The 19649-nt window shown below is 46.1% G+C and overlaps 1 protein-coding gene across 1 annotated transcript; it reads left to right on the forward strand.

Annotated features, from left to right (window-relative positions):
* The first annotated feature begins 4330 nt into the window (after positions 1 to 4330).
* VSIG10L2 (V-set and immunoglobulin domain containing 10 like 2) lies at positions 4331 to 18272 on the forward strand. Its single transcript, XM_036743990.1, has 12 exons — positions 4331 to 4403; positions 6715 to 7062; positions 7387 to 7662; positions 10594 to 10869; positions 11683 to 11931; positions 12320 to 12580; positions 13416 to 13706; positions 14348 to 14644; positions 17381 to 17503; positions 17882 to 17903; positions 18012 to 18067; positions 18178 to 18272. The coding sequence occupies exons 1-12, from the start codon at positions 4331 to 4333 to the stop codon at positions 18270 to 18272; spliced, it is 2367 nt and encodes a 788-aa protein (XP_036599885.1).
* Positions 18273 to 19649: the final 1377 nt, after the last annotated feature.

Here is a 19649-nt window from a genome sequence, read left to right on the forward strand (position 1 = left end):
GACATGAATTCAAATCCAATCTCAGACACTTGACACTAGCTGTGTGACCCTGGGCAAGACACTTAACCCCAATTGCCTTCCAAAAATAAAAAAGAATATGAGGGAGTATGTTTGTCAGAGAGCAGATCCTTTGGAACCTCAACTCTGTGGAGTCAAGAAATGAGTGAAAGAATAGGTCTTGAGTTGTTGGCACGTGGGAGGAGTGGGTCCTAGGGTAGGAGACAGAGGCAGGCACCCCCAGCCTGAGTAGTCGGCTGAAGAGGTTGACTGGCCTTGGGTATGAATGAGGGCCCCTAGGGAGCAATTTGAATTCTGAGGACAGTGATGACAATTCCTGGCAGTTGCCAAGAAATCTGAGCAGCATAATTTCGAGCTCTAGTCATCTCTATACTGGAAAAAAAGTACCCAAGGGTTAGGGTGGAGACAAATGGACCCTGAGCCAGACAGTTTAGAAAGTGCATGAGAGTGGGCCTGAGTCAGCAGAGGAAACATGTAGGGAAGGAGGGTGAGTAAAGGACCAGAGATTCCCTCTTGGCTCATCCTGGAGCTTTGTTATCACAGCAGCAGCAACAACAACAATAAACGATGTTTTTAAGGTTTACAATGAACTTTACATACATATATCAAGCTTCACAACCACCTTATGAGGTAGGTACCCTAGACATTTTTGTCCCTATTTTACTGACCAGGGGACATGAGATTAGATGATTAAATCCTTTTACTAGGGACAGAGGCCAGCAAAGGAGATTCTGCCAATGGCAGGCCTATCAGAAGAATCAATACCCAGTCAGCTTCCTAGAGAGTTCAACCTCCTCCCCCAATTGATCCAAGGGAACTTTACCTTTGACCCTGGGGCTATCATCTTTCCCTACTTTTAAAACCTTCTCTGATCCCCGTGCTCCTCCCTAGCCCTCCCCTCCTCAAGAACTTAAAACCCCCAAGGGTAACTTCCTAGTGGCCCCTGGAGAGCCTGACTGGCAAGTTGGTTTCAGAGATCTGTGTCACCAAATATCTAATTACCTCTTTCCTTCTGCAGCTGCCACAATCACTGGCTACACAACCTAGCATGTGTTCTCTCTTACCTTTCTGAACCCTTGTAATCATACACTCCTGAACTTGAGTAAGGATTACAGGGTTTTGCTCACAAGGAGACAGAATATATATTAATTCAAAAAGCATATACCAAGGCAAACTAATTACAAGTACAATAAAAGACAAATGAACGAAAAGTGGTTTAGTGTGGTGGAAAAAGCCCAGGACTTCCAATTAGCAGATCTAGGTTCAAATCCTTTTTTTGACACTTAGTCGCTATGTCACCATGGGCAAATCATTTTACTGCTGTCTCAGTTTCTTCAACTATAAAATGGGGATAATTACCCACCTTACCTACTTCACAAGGGTTGTTAGGAGGAAAGTACTTTGTAAATCTCAGAGTCAGGAGTTCTTAACCTGGCACCCATGGACCTGATGCCTGGAGGGCAAGGCCTTGGGTTCTAGGGCCTCTATTTAAAGAGGGGGCCGAGTGGCAGCTTTGTGTGGTATTTATTATATAGGTTTTCTTGAAATGGAAATTTATTGCTTTATATTGAATCCTCTCTTACGGTCTGCTGTATACATGACAATGCTTTTTTTTCTTTTCTCATTTTGTATTTAAGTTTAAAATAAAAAAAAAATTACCAAAAAGATAAAGAGGGGGAACAGTACAATTTTTTTCTCTATTTCTCACTAGCTATCCTGATTTTGGACTTTTCTGGGTTTCTCGAACATGCCTGCCTTCTTAGGCAATCCATCACTGGGAAATTCCATTATACTGCAAGACTGAATAGGCCTGGTATACTCCCCACCTTCTCCTCTTCTTGTGTGCTGTTTTCCCTTAGTAGACTGTAAGCTACTTGAGGGCAAGGACCCTCTTTGCATTTGTATCTCCATTGCCTATTTAGCACAGCGCCTGGCACATTATAGTGCTCAATAAATGTTTGTTGACTAACTCCACCCAGTTGGTCTGTGAACAGATTTTTGGAGGGCCATGAATATTGACGGGGAAAAGTGACATCTTTATTTTCACTAACTTAGCATTTTCTTCAGTTATTTAAAAATATTCTTCTGAAAAGGGGCCCATAGGATTCACAAGACTGCCAAAGGGGTCCAGGACACAAAAGAGGTTAAGAACCCTCACCTTAAAAACCTATATAAATGTGAGCTGTTGTTACTATTCTAAGTAAAAGGAAAATTACCCCCAAGCCTTCTCAGTAATACTTTAGTTGTAGGCTATTCTATCTAGCTACAATTTCCCAAGTAGGGCACTAGACCTAGAGTCAAGAAGATTCATCTTCATGAGTTCAAATCCAGCCTCAGACATTTACTAGCTGTGTGACCCTAGGCAAGTCACTTAATCCTGTTTTCCTCAGTTTTCTCATCTGTAAAATGAGCTGGAGAAGGAAATAGCAAACCACTGCAGTATCTTTGCCAAGAAAACCCAAATGAGGTCATGAAGAGTGGGGCACAACTGAAATGACTAAACATCAACACAATTTCCCAGATGGAACTTTGCTCATTGCCAAGCAACAACTCTTAGCCCCAGGAAAAGAATGCCTCTTCGTCCCTAGAACCTTCCCTGAGCTCAGGACCCCTATCCAAGCTCCCTCTCAGTCAATAAGGGGGCCTCTTAACTGGGGCTGAGGAGTGTTCCACCAACATTTCACAGGGGCTAGATTTGGAGTTAAGAAGATCTTGATTTGAATCCTATCTCCAATGCTTAATAGCTATGTGTCTGTGGACACTTAAACTCTCTGAGACTCAGTTTCTTCTTATGTAAAACAGGGGAAGCAATACATGTGCCTTACTTTACAGGGTCCAAACGAGAAACCATAGATGGACAGTGCTTTGCAAACCTTAAAATGTCAGGTTTTGGTCTTGGTTTTTTAGTGAAATCACATTTCCCTTCTCTCCTATCCCAAACTAAGGGAAAGACAAAGCAGTAGAAATAAGCACAGCATTCACATTAACTCAAAAATCAAAATAATTCAGATGAATACAGAAGTCAATTCAGTAGTACACAAACAACAAACCCTCTCCTTACAGGCTTTTGTAAAGTCTCACTTATTTGCTAATCAGACCTCAAGTCTCAGCATACAGTCTTGCTAACTATTTGACTTCTTTGCCAGTGCCTTGAAGAGATGCAAAGCCAGGAAGGAAATGGGGTTCTTCAGACCCTAACGTGGTGATCTAAAAGGTCATTGGCTATGGAGATCTCCTATAAGGATCAATAGGGCCCATGAGAATGTGGCAGGGCATGCCATTGTGAACATCTCTGTTGTCCTGGGGAGGAGTGGAGTCCCAGAGAACTCAAGACAAAGAATGAGACCCAGTAGTTTTCATCTGAACCCATCCCTCCCCATTGATCCCTCTTTGTCTATAAGGGAGAAATAGCTGCCCCTTTCCCATTCCTCACCAAGCCTTCATGGATAAGTGGCACATGATCAAACACCCAATCCCCCAACTCTCCATGGCCTGGATTGGAGGCCTACCATCTCTGCTTGCTCTGCCACAGGAAGTTTATGTCCCCTACAGAGGATGGAAACTCTGATCCCGTCTACTTCTGTCATTCAGACAGGATGCTCCCAGGTCAGCTATGTTTTGGTATCAGAGATCTCAGAAAAGGAGCCAGGAAGAAAGATATATATATCTAGACCTTCCGGGAGGACCCAGTCCCTTCCATTTTCCATTCCCAGGACCACACTAAGCTTTGGAAGGTGCCAGTGGAGGGAGGGAGTGGAGAGGAATCTAGGAACTGGTAATTCATTATAAAAGGTGACTAAGATATAATAGGGACATGGTAGTGCTTCATTGCACTTCAGAGTTACATGATACCTGTTGCTCGGGAGGATGGAGAGGGGATTCCTATATGGGGCAAAGGGAGGTTGCATTAGATGACCTTCACGTTTCCCTTCCCATGCTAAGATATGATCCTATAATAGCCACTTAATGTCAAAAGGCAGGGCCTTTGGTAGGCCTGGACCTCTCCCTTTACACTTCCCTCAGACTTTAACCTTTCCCCTCTCTAACTAGTGCCCCTGGCCCCTTTCTGAATTATGGATGCTGTGAATCATCTGGCATAAATAATTCACAATGAGTCCAGCCCAGAGAGTAACAGGAGAGCAGGAGAATAAGGTGGGTATCCCATGAGGCTGGAGAAGGCAACCTGAGCACAGCCCCCAAGTCTCCTGGGCTCTGGTGTTGGGGCTGGTTCCTACAACAAGAAGCAAGAGAGCCCCAGGGCGGAAGTAGAGCCTGAAGCTTTGTGTCTGGAGTTCTTGGGGGTGATGGAGCCATGGCTGGTGGGCTGGCCAAGTACCTACACATATCTCTCTGCCTCCTGCTGCAGCTCCCTCTGCGGAGCTCAGGTGAGTGATGATCAACCTCCCTTTCCCACAAGATGTAGGTCTGCCCCAAGTGCAAGCCCTATTCCATTGTTTGCCCACCAGCCACTGTCTACCTTTCCTTGATGCAGAATAATTACCACCATTGGATAGAACTTGCCTTTCAGATTACATGTGAAGCAAACAGATTTGATGGCAGCACCTAGGCATTTGGCAGCCATACTTTATACTTTCCCTTATCTCCCTTGAGTCCATGAAATATGGGGGATGGGAATTATTATTCCCATTTTAGAGATGAGGGAACTAAGGCCTAAGGAGGTAAAATTATTTCCCCGAGGTCACACAGGCGTTTAAGTGTCAGTCAGAGAACGCGTGTTTCCCAATTCCCAGTCTAATGTTCTTTCCATAAACTATGGATTCCTCTTCACTCTTCTTGAGAAATGAGATATCAGGATTTGGCTTGTGGTATTATTCTTGGGCTGCTGGGTGGTGCAGTGGATAGAGGACTGGGCCTGGAGTCAGGAAGACCTGAGTTCAAATATAGCTTCAGACACTTACCTGGGCAAATCACATAACCTTTTTCCTCAGTTTCCTCCTCTGTAAAATAAGCTGGAGAAAGAAATGGAAAACCACTCCAGTATCTCTGCCAAGAAAAACCCAAATGGGGTCACAAAGAGTTGGACACAACTCAAACAACTCAACAACATTTATTTCCTCCTTCTTCCCTTTTATATCTCATTCTCTTCTTCCTTATCTCTACTCCCTGTTTCCTTTTCTTTTCTTTTTTTTGTTCCCTGCCTTGAGGGAAAAGATCATAATAATGATGTCACTGAGCACCCTGTCCTGGAGCCTTCGCAGAGAATCTCAAAGCAAGCATCTCAAATCTCAGAGCTTTGTAGGCATGCAGTCTGATACTGGTAGCTTAGGGAAAGGGAGGAGTAAGGACTTTTAAGTGGAGGACTTTAAAGGAAGGATGTTTTCCACTGGTGGAGGTAGGCACTGCTCTACATCTGAGGTTAGATGCTATGAATTCAAAGTCAGAATTTGGGGCCTTTCTGAGGCAGTTAGGGAATAGTACAGACCCACAACTCATGTATTTTGTTGATTGTTATATTGAGGGCATCTTATGCCATGTTTTCCCTAGAGCTGCAATAGAGATGATGCCAAGACATCTCTTATTAGGGATGGGGCGGGGGGGTGAGGGGCTGGGAGGAGTATTGGGGATGAGTGACTTCCCATTGATCACCATATCTGGTCACAGAAGAAGATCTCATGGTCTGTAAATGGAATCTGGATAACCTCTTATCAGGCATGTTATAGAGGGGCTTTCTTTTTCAGGTAGTGGCTAGATGAGATGTCCTCTCAGGTCTCTTCCAATTCTGAAATTTTGTTTTCTCCAGGCACCAAGCAGGCACTGGGTACTAGGTAGATTCATTCTAATACAACTTTAAATGATCCTCTGGGGTCCTTTAGTTTACGCCTATGCCTACAGTGGAAAATGAGGGAAGCTTCTCCAGGAGCCTATATCTGTGTGCAAATTTCTTCAGAGCAGGGGCCTTTTTTGAGCACCAGTCCCATAACTGTCTTAAAACTACTACTATCAGAAAGTTCTTGATATCTAACTTAAATATTGCTCCCTGCCACTTTGGTCCTTTTCCTCTGATTCTGGTCTTAGAGGGTCTGCATAGCAGGCAGCTGGGTCTCAATTTCCTCATCAGCAAGATGAAGAGATTGTCGGCCAAGATCAAGGGACCTTAAGCTGGAGACTCAGAGAGCTGGAAGGGACCTTAGCAATCATCTAAACCAGGGGTTCTTAATCTTTTTTGTGTCATGGAGCCCTTATCAGAATAATATTTTTAAGTACATAAAATAAAATACACAGGATTACAAAGGAAACCAAAGGTTAGTGACAACAAAGATGTATTTTTTCCCATCTAAGGTCTCAAATCCCCTGAAATCTATCTATGGACCCCAGCTTAAGATCCTTTGATTTTGGCCAATGAGCTCTTCATCTTGCAGATGAGGAATTGAGACCCAGTGACTTAACTGAGCTAGATATTCAGCAAGCCAGAAGCAAAATGGCGAGATGAATCCAGGTCTTCTGACTCCTGACGAAGGGCCCTTGGTTTTAAACCATGTTGCCTCTTAGGAGTAGAGAGGAGAACTAGTCAAGGATATTATAGAGGAGATGCTTCAAGGAGTGTACAACTAGGTAATTTCTGAGGTTCCTTTCTAGTTGAAAAGCATTTGCTGCTATGATCTTAACATTCCAGCCAGGATATGCCGCCAATCCAGTGGAGCTCAGGAGCTCCAATTTGTTCTTTTTCTCCCCCAGGACAGCCTCTCCCAACTTTAAGTGCCCCATCCAGGGAAGTGCCTATCAAAGGAGTTCAAGGAGATTCCCTGGAGCTGGCCTGTGCCCCAGTTCCCACTCCCCTGGTGGTCTTCTGGAGCTTTACCCCACCAGGTTCCCTGGCCCCCCAGCCTATAGCTGTAACCAATGGAGCTGAGGTCAAGGTGGAGCCAGGAGCTCTAGCTCTGGGGACTGTGAGCCTAAGGAACAGTACTCTGGTGTTGGAGGGACTTCGGATAGCAGCCCGGGGGCGGTTCCTGTGCCAGGCCTTGTATTCAGCTGGTGGTGAACTCCATACTGCCTATTCCTACATCATTTTGTCGGTTTTGGGTGAGTAGGGGCATGAGTCCAATAAAGAAGAAAGGAAGACTGTCTTAAGTTTGCTGCTAATCTGCAATATTGTGTTGCATGTGCTTGTATATCATTTGTATATATTTGCATGTGATTAATTTATTGGGCACCATCCTTCTATCTCCTCCCCACCAGTCACTAGAACAAGAAAAAAGTGAAATCTGGAACTCTGAGGGCCAGATTATGGAGGGGAGGGGGCTGTAATTCCAAGAAAGAAGAGGGCAGATGATATGGGACATGAAGAAGGGGCTGAGCAAGACGACTCCTGCATCTGTAACAAAAGAACCTCTTTCCTTCTACCAGTGCCTGTGTCTAAGCCCCAGGTGCAGCTGAGCAGCCCATCCCCAGTGGAAGGAGAATCCCTGACAGTGGCATGTGTGATCCGAGAGGGCACAGGTCCTGTGTCGTTTGCCTGGCAACATCAGGGGCCTCAGGGATCCCGAGGGGCCCTGACTGAGAGGACTGAGCAGTTGCTCCGTTTGGAACCTGTGAATAGAACACATACTGGCTGGTACATCTGCAGTGCTCAAAATGAGGTGAACAGACTCAACAGTGAGACAGTCTACCTCGATGTCATCTGTAAGTTGCCAGCTGCTGAGGGGTACCCATAGGCACCATCTTGCTTTTCCCCCAAACACTAGGCCGGAGAACTTTCCTCCCGGTGTCAGTTCTCGCAGGTAGGAAGCCCAAGGGATACTCAAAAAGAAAACCCCCAAGGAAGTCATCCATCCATTCAACCAACCAACCAATCAACCAATACATTTATTAGTCACCTACGATATGCAAGGCTAGACATTAATGATAACTAAGCTATAGAATTTGCCCTCAAGGAGGTTACAATTTAGTAGGAAGATAAAGTACATACATGAATACCGATAATACAACATAGAACATGATAAATGTATAAGGGAGAGGTGAACATCTTTGGCTTGTGAGAGCCTAGACGTGGGGACGAGGGAAGGCTTCATAAAAAGGCAGAGTTTTGGGCTAAGCTTCGTCAGGGATTTCAGGCAGAAGAAACAACAACGAGCAAATGCAGAAAAGGAGGAAAACACAGGGCACATACAGAAGATGGCTACCTTTGGATGGAAACGCAGACTAAGTGAAGACCAGTGAGGTAAAGCTGCGAAGGGAGGTTGGCAGGGCCATCAGATTAGTCAACTAGGAAGATCCATCTAATAATCATGCCGAGGGGAAGGGTCTGCAGATGAGGAGACCAGCTCAGAGTTGCCCCCAGGACATTCTCAGACTGTGGCCCTGAATCATTACCCTCATAAGGTCTGGTTGAGTATAAGCTCTTTGGACGCAGAAACTTTTTAATTTTTTCATCTTTTTATCTCCAATATCCAGCATAGTCCTTGGCACATGACGAGACCTTAATAAATGTCTGTTGATGGGGTCTCATCCTCATTTTTTGCCTGCTTGGAAACACTTGTTAAAAGTGGATGTTGAGCATCTTAAGGGTGATCAGCCTGAGGGCTCAAGAGCCCACTAAACACTATGGATGGATCAATCCTTTATTGAGTACTTACTATGTGTTAGGCACTGTGCTTAGTGCTGGGGATACAAAAAGAGGCAAGAGGCAGTCCAGCTCGAGGAGCCCACAGTCTAATAGGGGAGACAACAAGCAAACAAATATATACAAACACACCACATACAGGATTCATAGGAAGCAATTAACAAAGGGAAGGTACTAGAATTAAGAGGCATTGGGAAAGGCTTCCTGTAATATAAGAGATTTTAGTTGGGAATTAAAGGAAGTCCGGGAAATGGATGGAATTAAGGGTGGGCATTCCAGACCTGGGGCACAGCCAGAGAAAATCCCTGGAGTCAGAGGTGGAGTGTCTTGTTCTTGGAACAGCCAGGAAGCCAGTATCACTGGATCGAACAGCACATGGAGGGGAGTAAAGTATAAGACTGGAGAGGCAGGAGGAAACAAGGCTATGAAGGGCTTTGAATGCCAAGCAGGAGATTTTATATATGGGGACAGAGGACCTAGAAGTTAGTGAGGAAAAGAGAACAGTGATCCAGCGAGAAGTTAGAAGTTATGAGATCCAAGTTCAAAGTCAAGTCAGAGGGTGGGGCCTTTCTGTGGAAACTAGTTAACAGTACAGCCCAAAACTAAGATACTTGGGAAAACCAAGCCTGGGGTGCTTATTTATGTAGTTTAAGATGTGGAAGGTACAAGAAATAAGGAGAAGAGGAACCTGCTTTCTCAGAGGCCAAGAGGGCTTCCAGAGCTCCAGCTTGGGTTGATACTATAAATCACAGAACCAGACAGGGAAGGCCAAGAACAAGCAGGATTCAGGGCCTGGATGGAGGGATTCATCTTTGTATTCTGTCCTGTCCAGATCATAACTAGGTGGAGAAAATCCAGAGGTAGGCAACCAGGATGATGCAGGACCCTCAAGACTGCATTGTATCCACGAGAATATGTCATATCCATTAAAGAAATGGAGGATGTTTAGCCTGGAGAAGGGAATACCTTGATATTTCATGTGAAGGGGAGATGGGACAGCAGCTATTTTCAAGTTTTTGAAGGGTTGTTAATATGGTAGTCAATATGGTTCCTTCTGGGGTTGGACTCAGGGGGCAGAATGAGGAAAATTTCTAGAAGTTTTATAGAGAAAAATTTAGGTATGTTGTAAGGAAAAATCTCTTAATAATCAGAGCTTCCAAAAGAGAAGATAGAGTGATTCATGAGGTAGTAGATTGCCCACCCCCTACACCTTATTGGGCTCTTTAAGAAAGGGTTATGTGACTGCTTGTTGGAGATAATGGCTCTGAAATGTCCTCTGTCCCTGAGATCTAGTCACATAAGGTCTGTGAGAAGATTCGATAGGCGATTCCTAAACAGTTCACAGTTGAGTGTGGTGGTTATGCTGTGTATCTGTTATCAACTCCTCATGGGCAGTTTATACCCTGGTCAGTTCTCACACTGGTGGTAAAAGAGATTCATTGCACCCAGGTCTCATGGAGATTTGTTGTCAATCAGTTGTGTCCAACTGTTTGTGGTCCCATGGACTATGGCATCCCATTATTTACTGTCCATGAGGTTTTCTAGGCAAAGATACTGCAGTGGTTTGCCATTTCCTTCTCCAGTGAATTAAGGCAAACAGAAGTTAAATGACTTGCCCAGGGTTACACAGCTAGTAAGTGTCTGAGGCCAGATGTGAACTCAGGTCTGCCTGACTCCAGGACCAGCACTCTATCCACTGAACCACCTAGCTGTCTCCTTCATGGGTATACCTTACCTTAAAAGAGGGTATAGGAGAAAGTAGTACAAGGTTATGTGTCCAAGGTTACAATCCCTCTGAAGGAATCTCCACAGGGCAGGGAAGATGGGCAGGGCTATTTGTCATCACACACACACACACACACACACACACACACCCTCATTATTCTTTCCTACTTCTTCCCAGCATGCTGTGACCTCCCTCTTCCCCTAGCCTGACTCGCCTATGCTATTTCTTGAGGAAGGGGCCTGATCAGCTCTCCCTTGCCCCACAGATGGCCCAGATGAGCCTGTGATCAGAGTGGAGCCTTTGGCGATTAGTGAGGACAGATACTGGGCAAGTGAACGAGAGGAGGTGATCCTGACCTGCCAGGCTCCTTCTAATCCCCCCAGCCGCTATGTGTGGCTCCATGACCACACTCAGGTCCACTCGGGGCCTACTTACATCATCGCTCGTGCCCGCCAGTCCCACGCTGGTCACTACACTTGTCTGGCCCACAACAGCCACCTGGATACCCACACCCAGGCCACCATCCAGCTCACCATCTTCTGTGAGTGAACTCAGAACAGATCCAAGTACTCTTCTGTTCAGTCCTCCAGGACCTGGCAGACATTCTCTAGATCCACTCTTGACTTTTCAGGATCTCATTTTATTTCTCACCTTCTCTGCTGAGGAGGTTTCCTAGTTTTACCTCTTGGGCTCCTAGCCCCACATACCTACTCTGTCCTGCATTGGGTTGGGTACAAGTGGGGCTGTGAAGGGAGTCATGATAATGTTCCTAAACCTAGGCAGAGCTCCGGCAAGGGGGGAGTGGGGTTTGCAGAGCCAAACTGACCCCCAGGAAGGCATAAGGAAGATGGGGTAGACAAAAGGGGGTGGTTTAAAGTTAGGGATGATGAGGAGGATGTGGAGAGACAAGGTTTGGTCACCCACCTAGAGAATAGTGCTCTCCATGGTCCTGAAGGATTAGGGGCAGGGGACTGAGGCACAGAGAGGGACAAAGACAATTAAAAAAAACAAACACAAAAAAAGGGGTCTTGGTTCCCAGACACACACTTGCTGAGAAGAGGCAAGGGTTAGGGACAGGTTAGGTCAGGGTTTAGGGTTGAGTGGGAGTCATCTGGACCTTCTCAGGCTCCTTGGGGGCTCTGATTTCTGTCTTCTAGCTCCTCCCTCCCCCTTTCCTAAGAAGTCAGCTGTGTCCTCTATCCCTTGGTGGGAATCTGGGGTGGGGTGAGGGTGATAGATATATACCCTTCCCCTCCCCCTAACTTCATTTCAGGCTCTGGATAAAGCTAGGTGGTGTGTTACTTTTGCTCTCCCCTCTCCTTCCTTTCCCCTATGTGCCACCTACCTTGCCTAGATCCTCCTCGGGGGCAGCCCACCTGTGCTGTGTTCCCTGACACTGGGGCTGTGGTCCTAAACTGCTCCTGGCCTGGGGGACTCCCAGCAGCCCAGCTGCAGTGGGAGGGCCCTGAAGGTACCAGCCCCTCTGCCCCTACCAATCTCACTTGGACCCATCTGTCAACCCATCTGCCCAATGGAACCATCTTCACCTGCATCACCCAGCATCCTGCTCTGGCTCGACCCATCTTATGTAGGATTACCCTTTGTGAGTGCTAAAGGAATGGGGTGGTGCTTAAAGATAGAGGGGATACAGTACAAGCGGAGGGGGAGGGGGAAGACATGGGAGCCAAAGGGCTTGGAGCTCCAAATTGGAGGTGGTAGGAAGAGGGTGATGGGGGAGGGCAGAAGACAGGGGAGCCTGGGCTTGGGAAATGGGAATATGATGGATCCTAGTACTGCAAATTAAGGGGACTTTTGGAAAGCTATTGGGTCAGACCTCAGGTCCAAAGGGTAAGAAGTCCTGAACTCTAGGGCATTCCATTAGATAATGGGGAAATGTTACTGTGGAGGAGTAGGAGGGGAGGGCAACCTCAGGCCTGCTCCCTTTGCATCCTCCCCATTCATACACTGTGAGCCATCATTTCTTGTTCCAGGGGAGCCCAGCAGTACCCCAACCTGTTCCACCAAGGCTACTGCAGAAGATCAATTTGTTATGCTGAGCTGCGAGTGGCCTGGGGGGCAGCCTTCAGGCTCACTCACCTGGTACAATAAGGAGGAACAGCTACTGGGGAGCAGTAGATCTTCACCTGCCATCCAACTCCTGAAGGCCCATGAAGGGCTGGCTGGCAAGGAGTTCACCTGTAGGGGAAGCCACCCCCTCCGGAATCCTGACCCAGAGTGCAGACTCCAGCTAGGTATGGAGCTGCTTTGGAGGGTGGATGCTGGGGTTGGGGTGTCACATTAACAGGGTAATGGCAACAAGGGACTCTAAAAACCCTGGCTGTATCACCCTGGCATTGCACACATTTTAGAATCCTACTAGATCATGTCATCTAGGGTATGATTGCTCTCTTCAAGCATTGGAAGGTGAAGGAGGGTTTAGATTTATTGTGTTTGACCCAAAGGGAAGAACTGGGAGCAACAGGTAGAATTTTCAGAGGCAAATTTAGGCTTTGGTGTCAAGAAAAATTTCCTATTTAGGGCATTTAGGGTTAGGGTTATTAAAAAAGGAAATGGATTTTCCCAGAAGGAAATGGGTTCCCCTTCATTGGAAGTATTCGGGTTGTGGTTGGACAATAATTTTGGGGGGATTTTGTAGCAAGGATCCCTGTTCAAGTATGAGTTAGACTAGACGACCTCTGATGTGCCTATCAATTCTGAGATTCTGAGGTAAGCTCTCAGTGGGTCATTGTACACCATGGAAGAAGTGAAAGAATGACTGAATGACATGGCGGCAGCATGGAGGTATTATCTCCATTTTACAGATGAGAAAAGTGAGGTACTTCGTTGTGATTAGCTCATGGTTAAACAGATTAACAATTGCTTGAGGTGGGATCTGAACCCAGATCTCCTGCCTCCCAAGTCTTTGAAAGTACTTTGCAATTATGAGTGGTCTCATCATCATCATCATCTCCTTTTTCTTCTCCTTTACTTTCTCTTCTTCCTCCCTTACTTTTCCCCCCTCTTTCTTCTTCCTTTAAAAGGTAATGTAAGGTTACTATACCAACCCTTCCTTCTGTATCTTTGCAGAAGCCCCCCGGCTTGTAGTTGACCAACCTCATGTGTCTGTGCTGGAAGGAAAGGAAGCCTGGCTGGGTTGTCTGCTGCAGCGGGGCAGTCCACCTCCTCAGCTCCTCTGGCTGGGTCCCCAGCAGCGTCCTGTGAAGCCAAACACCTCCCACTACACGCTACAGCAGAGTGGCTCCCGGCTCAGTCTCGCCCTCCATGACGCCGACCCTGCCCGCCACAGTGGCATTTACCGATGCTTTGCTTGGAATGCCGTGGGCAATGCCAGCCACAGCATCTTTCTGGAGGTTCAGAGTGAGTGACGGGGGCAGAGAGTGCTGGGAGTGTTAGATCCAGTTGTGAAGAGAGAGACTTCTGTCTTGTAAGCTGGTAGAAAGCAGAGACTGTTTTACTTTGTCTTTGTATTCTAGCACCCAGAACAGTGATAAGCACATAGGTGCTTAGTAAATGTTTTTTGAATCAAAGGGAATGGAATAGACTTAGGCCACCCCCACCCCTGCCCCACATCCCAGGAAAGAGAACAGTCGGTGCCTCCCTGAGGGATACATGAAGACCCCTGTACTGCACTCTATCATGCAGGCCTGCGTGTAGATATAATAGAATGACAAAGCAAGAAGCTTCCTTAGAGATTATTTCATCTACAGATGAGAAAGCTTGCCCACAAAGGGAAAATGCTGAAGTTAACACAGCTAGTTAGAGACAGAGCTGGGATGAAAACCCATGTTTCCCAATTCATGGCGCAGTGACCCCGGCTCCACATGCCTCATTCACTCTGTGTGTGTGTGTGTGTGTGTGTGTGTGTGTGTGTGTGTGTGTGTATACGCACATGTGTGTATTGGTGTAGAAGTGGGGTAAGAAGGCAGGTGAACATGGGTCATATGTGTGTCCCTAAGGCTCCCTCCTCACCTTTCTTCTCTTTATGCTGCTTCTCTTAGGGTACCCTGCCCCACCCAATGTCACTATCAGCAGTCTGACTTATGGAAGACAGCGAAGTGAGGTGAGACTGCAGTGGGCCACAAAGGGTCCAGGGAACCTAACAGGCTTCATGGTCCAGCGGCGGGCAAGCCCCCCAGGTTCAGGGGCTGGAGTCTGGGAGAGAGCAGCCGGAGACATCGAGCCAGAGAGCCGAGGGCGGAGGTTGGGTGGCCTGGATCCCGGGGTCCTCTATTCCTTCCGTGTCTTGGCACTGAATCACCGCACAGCTGGGCACCCTTCTGAGGTGAAGACACCAGGTGCTGGGCCTCCTCCTCTTCCACCAAGGCACCCCCAAAATCTTGTCCAGGTTCTTCGTGGGAAACTTCCCATTGCTGAAATAGGGGCAGCTAGATGGAGCAGTGGATGGAGCACTGAGGTTCAAGTCAGAAAGACCTGAGTTCAAATCCATCTCAGACACTTACTTAGCTATGTGACCCTGGGAAAATCACTTCATCTTTTTCTGCCTCAGTTTCCTCATTTGTGAAATGAGGGTGATAGTTACACCTATTTCCCAGGGTGGTTGTGAGGATCCAATGAAATAGTCATCATAAAAGTGCTTTGCACAGTGCCTAGCACATAGTATTTGCTCTGTAAGTGTGAGCTATTATGATTATTTCCCAGTTCCAGCTTCAATTTTTTCTGCCTGTTTCCCCAACCTTAGGCATTGTCTCTCACTCAGTGCAGTACTTTTTTCTTCTTTTCATACTAGGCGGCACCAAAGGCTCCAGTGTTCCTGAGGGCCAGGAAGGGAAAGGCAAAGGCCAAGTTCAATGAGATGTTATGGGGCTGGAAGTGGATAGTATCAGACTTGGTTAGGAAGACCTGGGTTCCAATCCCACCTGTGCCCATTTACATGGACAAAGTCACAATATCTTTGAGCTTTAGTTGCCTCATCTGTGGGGTAGGTTTGTTTGTTTTGTCTGGACCTACAACTTCAATCATGTGGGAAGTTCCTTCACATAGAAACATTTTCCACTCATGTAAATCAGCAACTGGTTTGTAATTTATATTCTCAGAATGTAAGGCAAAGATTAAAGGGATTTGCCCATTATGGGTAAAGTCTCCCACATTGCTAGCCTATGTGAGATTCAGGATTTGAACCCAGGTTTTCCCGACTCCAAAGTCCCTCCCCTCTCACCTTCCAATAACCCATTCACTATCCCTGCTTCTCATCTAGTGAAAATATTTCTACTCTACCTCCCTTATAGTATTGCTGTGAGATCCAAATGAGATTATGTAAAGCAATTTGTAAGCCACCAACTGCTACATAAACATTAGTGTAGTCCCATCCTTGCTTGCACTGTGGGTTGGATCCCCAAATAAGTAGCCCAGGTTCACAGTTCAACTATAGAGCATAAGACTCCATCAATATATTTATATTTCGAGAATCAGCCAGAGGATGCAATTAACTCAAGGCAAGGGCATATGGCAAGAAAAATAGCCACAAAACCTGGTGGCACACTCTCACAAATAGAGTCGGTAGGAAGAGTGGATGCCCATAGAATTTCTATGTGGAGAAACACAGGCATACGGAACACATGCAGCCAGGACAAGTCATACCTCAGCCACTACCAGAGACTCCCATGTCTTCATGTGATGTCCTCACACTGCTCTTTGTGGAGTGAGCATCTCTGATGGGCAAGCATAGGTATGTGGCCTGACGCTAGGCCCTGGTGGTCTTCACTATCTCCAGCTACAGGCAGCTGAAATTCTTGTCTGGGGTACTGCTATATATACTTTCAGAAAGAACTATAACTTGTACCCTAGGACTAGCAGATAGTTGGTTGTAGCTTCTACTGTTTCCGGCTTGGGGCACAGCTGAAATTTTGGCCTAGGGTACTGCTATACCTCTTGGGGAAGAGATGGCATTCATACACCAGGACCAACAGGCTCCTCAGTCCTGAGGCCTGTCATCTCCAGGGCAGGATCGCCAGACTCTTGACTCTTCTCAGGTCTGCAGCCATACCATGATTCCTCGGAAAGCGCTTTTGCAGCAAGATGCTATTGCTAACTGGGGTGGGGAGGGAGAAGAGGCGAATCCCCTCCCCTGCCTGCTGCCCTCTCAAGAGGCACAAGGGAAAAGACTAAGAGGGAATTCAACAATTGGGTCTTTCCTCCAGAGTTGTCTAGGCCCTCTCTACCAAGGTTGGTTGCTGTTTTTAAACTCAGTCCCTTCCATCTGCCCATTTCCATGATTTGGTAGAGAAAAGGCAGGGCAAGTCCACTGTCTGCCAATTGTTAGCTATACAGGTTTAATGTTCTTAAAAGGTACAAATGTGCTACTCTAAAGCTTAAGCCCCTCAAGGTTGGCTACTCAAAGTTTCATCAAGTGGATTGAGGTTCCTGGCCCTTGCTTTCCTTCCTCACTCCCATAGGACACATAAATATGCTCACTTCTGATATGACAAGGACCATGGGGATTCTTGAGTCTCTGATTTAGCAGACTCATACTTCAACCAGGAAATCCCAAGGAAACTCCAAGTCAGGCTATAGACTTTCATATGGGAAAGTAGAAGGCAGATGGCAAGAGCCCCTATAGCCAACAAAACAGACCTAGTTTTGCTCCCTCAGAGAAGAACTTGATCTCTTCAGTCACCTTCAGTGAGGGAGGGTAGCACTGGGCAATCCTGAGAATACTGGACTTGAAATCAAAAGACCTGGGTTTGAGTTTTGACTCTGCAACTTAATAGCTAAGTGACTTTGAGAAAATTACCTCCCTGAGCCTTTGTTTCTTCATCTGTAAAATGGGGATAATATATTTATTTGTACTATTTACTTCATAGAATTGTGAGAACTAAACTACTGAATAAATGTGAATTAAGAGTCTTATCCAAATTCCAAAGGCGGACAAGGAGGTAATTGGGAATAGAGTACCCTTTAGGTAACTCTAGAGTTTGACAACTTTGTCTGCTTACTAGAAGGGAGCTCCTACTACCCCAACCCAAATATTGGCACCATGCTCATGTAATGAATCCTGCTTTCTCCTCTTCCAGTGGATCCTCCCTTCAATGCCTACCCTGCTGTGCTGGGTGCAGCAGGCACTGGAATGGTAGTGGCTACAGTGGCCTCTCTGCTGGTGTTCCAGTACGCTGCTCGGCACCCAGAGACCTTCCCTCGTGAGTGGGAGTTTGGTGGATGGTGCCTATTCTTGCCAACTTGAGCTAAAGTTAGGCAAGGGATGCAGGCACTCCTTTTACCCTAATCCTCTGCTCAACTGTGGTCTCTATTAGAGGGCCCTTCCCTTGTGATACAAATGGGGTAACCCTCTTGGGCTTCAGTCTCACAGATCTCAGCCAGTTCTTCTCTGTTCTGAGTTTCAACCTAGCAAGAGGATGGGAAAATGACATTAAAACTGTGCTTCTGGATTTGGCCTTCAATGCCCCTTCCTCCCTAGACAACTCTGCCCCCCTCTCACTTTATTCTAGCATTGCCAAATTAGGGCAGAAGGTACTATAGGTAGATGGCTCAGTTGATGACTGTTTTTCCTTTTACAGGACTGGGCCAGCTGTTCTTCACGTGAGTGTGGATTTTCCAGTATGGTGGTGGGTGGGAATAAATGGATTCTTTTCCAAATGGAAGGTCCTAATAGTAGCCATTACTGGTGTTCTCCTTTTCCCCCTTCAGTGCCAGGGGGAATCATCAAAACAGGAGGGCCATGATGGATGCAGAGATCCAAGCAGGTGAGTATAACTCACCAAGGTTTCTACTCTAAGCAGGCGAGGGGCTGACTACTTCTATGAGTTTCGTATCTTTGCATACACTTTAATCGTGGCATGTCTTCTCTCTGTAGGTGAAGCCCCAATCTCAACCATAACCCCAGGTTCATCCCTGGACCCTAATGATACTCCTGTAAATGTGACCATTACTGTGACTGCAACGCCATGAAAGAAAGACTGTAAATACAATCAGAGAATGGGGGAGGGTGGAAGATCCAAGGGATCAAGGATGAATGACCTCATTTTCACTCCAGTTGATCTCATAAATTCAAAGGAGGAATAGGGAAAATAAAACCTCAGACCAAGTTTTCCCCACTTTCACTGGTACCATCTTTATAATTGAATTTCAAGTTTGATTCTGTCCCAGTCCAAAAGAACTATCCTACCCAAGGTGGCAGCTGCTTGGAGAATAGATGGAAAGCTCTATAGGAACGGACATAGGATAGCAAATATTCACCAGATGAAGGCAAATGCCCAGGAACTAGGAAAAGATTCTCTTTCTGCATCTGTATGCAAGTTAAGGAGGAGGAAGTACTTACCAAGAATGAACCAGAATTTTGTGGATTGAACAACTCTTTAATAAACCGCACATAATGCTGTCATTAATTGAAAGCTATTCATTATAATCCTTGCACTATCTCACAGAGTTGTTTGGAGGAAAGTGCTCTATAAACCTCAACGTGCTCTTGTAAGGTTAAGTTGTTAAAACTTTGTTTTTCTACACTGGTATAAAGCAGGTTGACAGTGACCAACTAAAACTGGACTGAGACAATCTTTTTATTCTTCTTAATTGACTTACTATCCCACTCACTGCAGACTTTTCAAAACCTTTTCATCCCTCTTCAACCCCTCCTCCCATAAAACTCCCTCCCTGCACCCTCTTAGCTGAGACACTTGCCTCATTTTACACCAAAAAAATTGAGGCTATTTGCCAAGATCTTTTTTTATACACTCAACTCACATCTCCCAGGTACCTTCTGCCACCTTCACCCATCTCACATGAAGTGGTGGCCTTTCTTGCCAAGGGCTAAACCCTTTACAAGCAAAAGTGATCCTATTTCATTGGTTTTTTCCCAGCTAATTGCCCCTTTTATGACTCCCATTCTCTCACTTATCTTCCATCTCTCTTTGTCTATTGGCCACTTCACTACCTACAAACCTCAAAAACCATCACTTCATCCATCCATTCTTGCTATTTATCATTCAATATCTCTCCTTCCTTTTTTGGTCAAATTCCTTGAGAAAGCCACCTATAATAGATGCCTCCACTTCCTTTCCCCTCCCTCTTTTCTTAACCCTCTACAGTCTGGCTCCCAACCTCATCAATCAACTGAAACTGCTCTCTCCAAAATTACTGAAGGATCTAATTGCCAAACAGCCTCTTCTCAATCCTCATTCTTCTTGAGCTTTCTGAAGCTTTTCACACTGTCAGTCATCCTCCTGTGGATAGTTTCTTTCTGGGTTTTCATGGCAGTACTGGTTCATGACACTATCTGCTTCTTCTCAGTGTCCTTCGCTGAAGGAATTTCATCTAGGTCAATCTCAC

The sequence above is a fragment of the Trichosurus vulpecula genome, chromosome 2, assembly GCF_011100635.1.
Source record: "Trichosurus vulpecula isolate mTriVul1 chromosome 2, mTriVul1.pri, whole genome shotgun sequence".
Classification (NCBI taxonomy): domain Eukaryota; kingdom Metazoa; phylum Chordata; class Mammalia; order Diprotodontia; family Phalangeridae; genus Trichosurus; species Trichosurus vulpecula.

Coding starts and splice junctions, on each gene's coding strand:
- VSIG10L2 (XM_036743990.1), top strand. CDS start 4,331: ATGGCTGGTGGGCTGGCCAAGTACCTACACATATCTCTCTGCCTCCTG. Junction 14,645..17,380: donor TTCTGAGGTGAAGACACCAG/GTGCTGGGCCTC, acceptor CTCCTCTTCCAG/TGGATCCTCCCTTCAATGCC. Junction 17,904..18,011: donor CTGGGCCAGCTGTTCTTCAC/GTGAGTGTGGAT, acceptor TTCCCCCTTCAG/TGCCAGGGGGAATCATCAAA.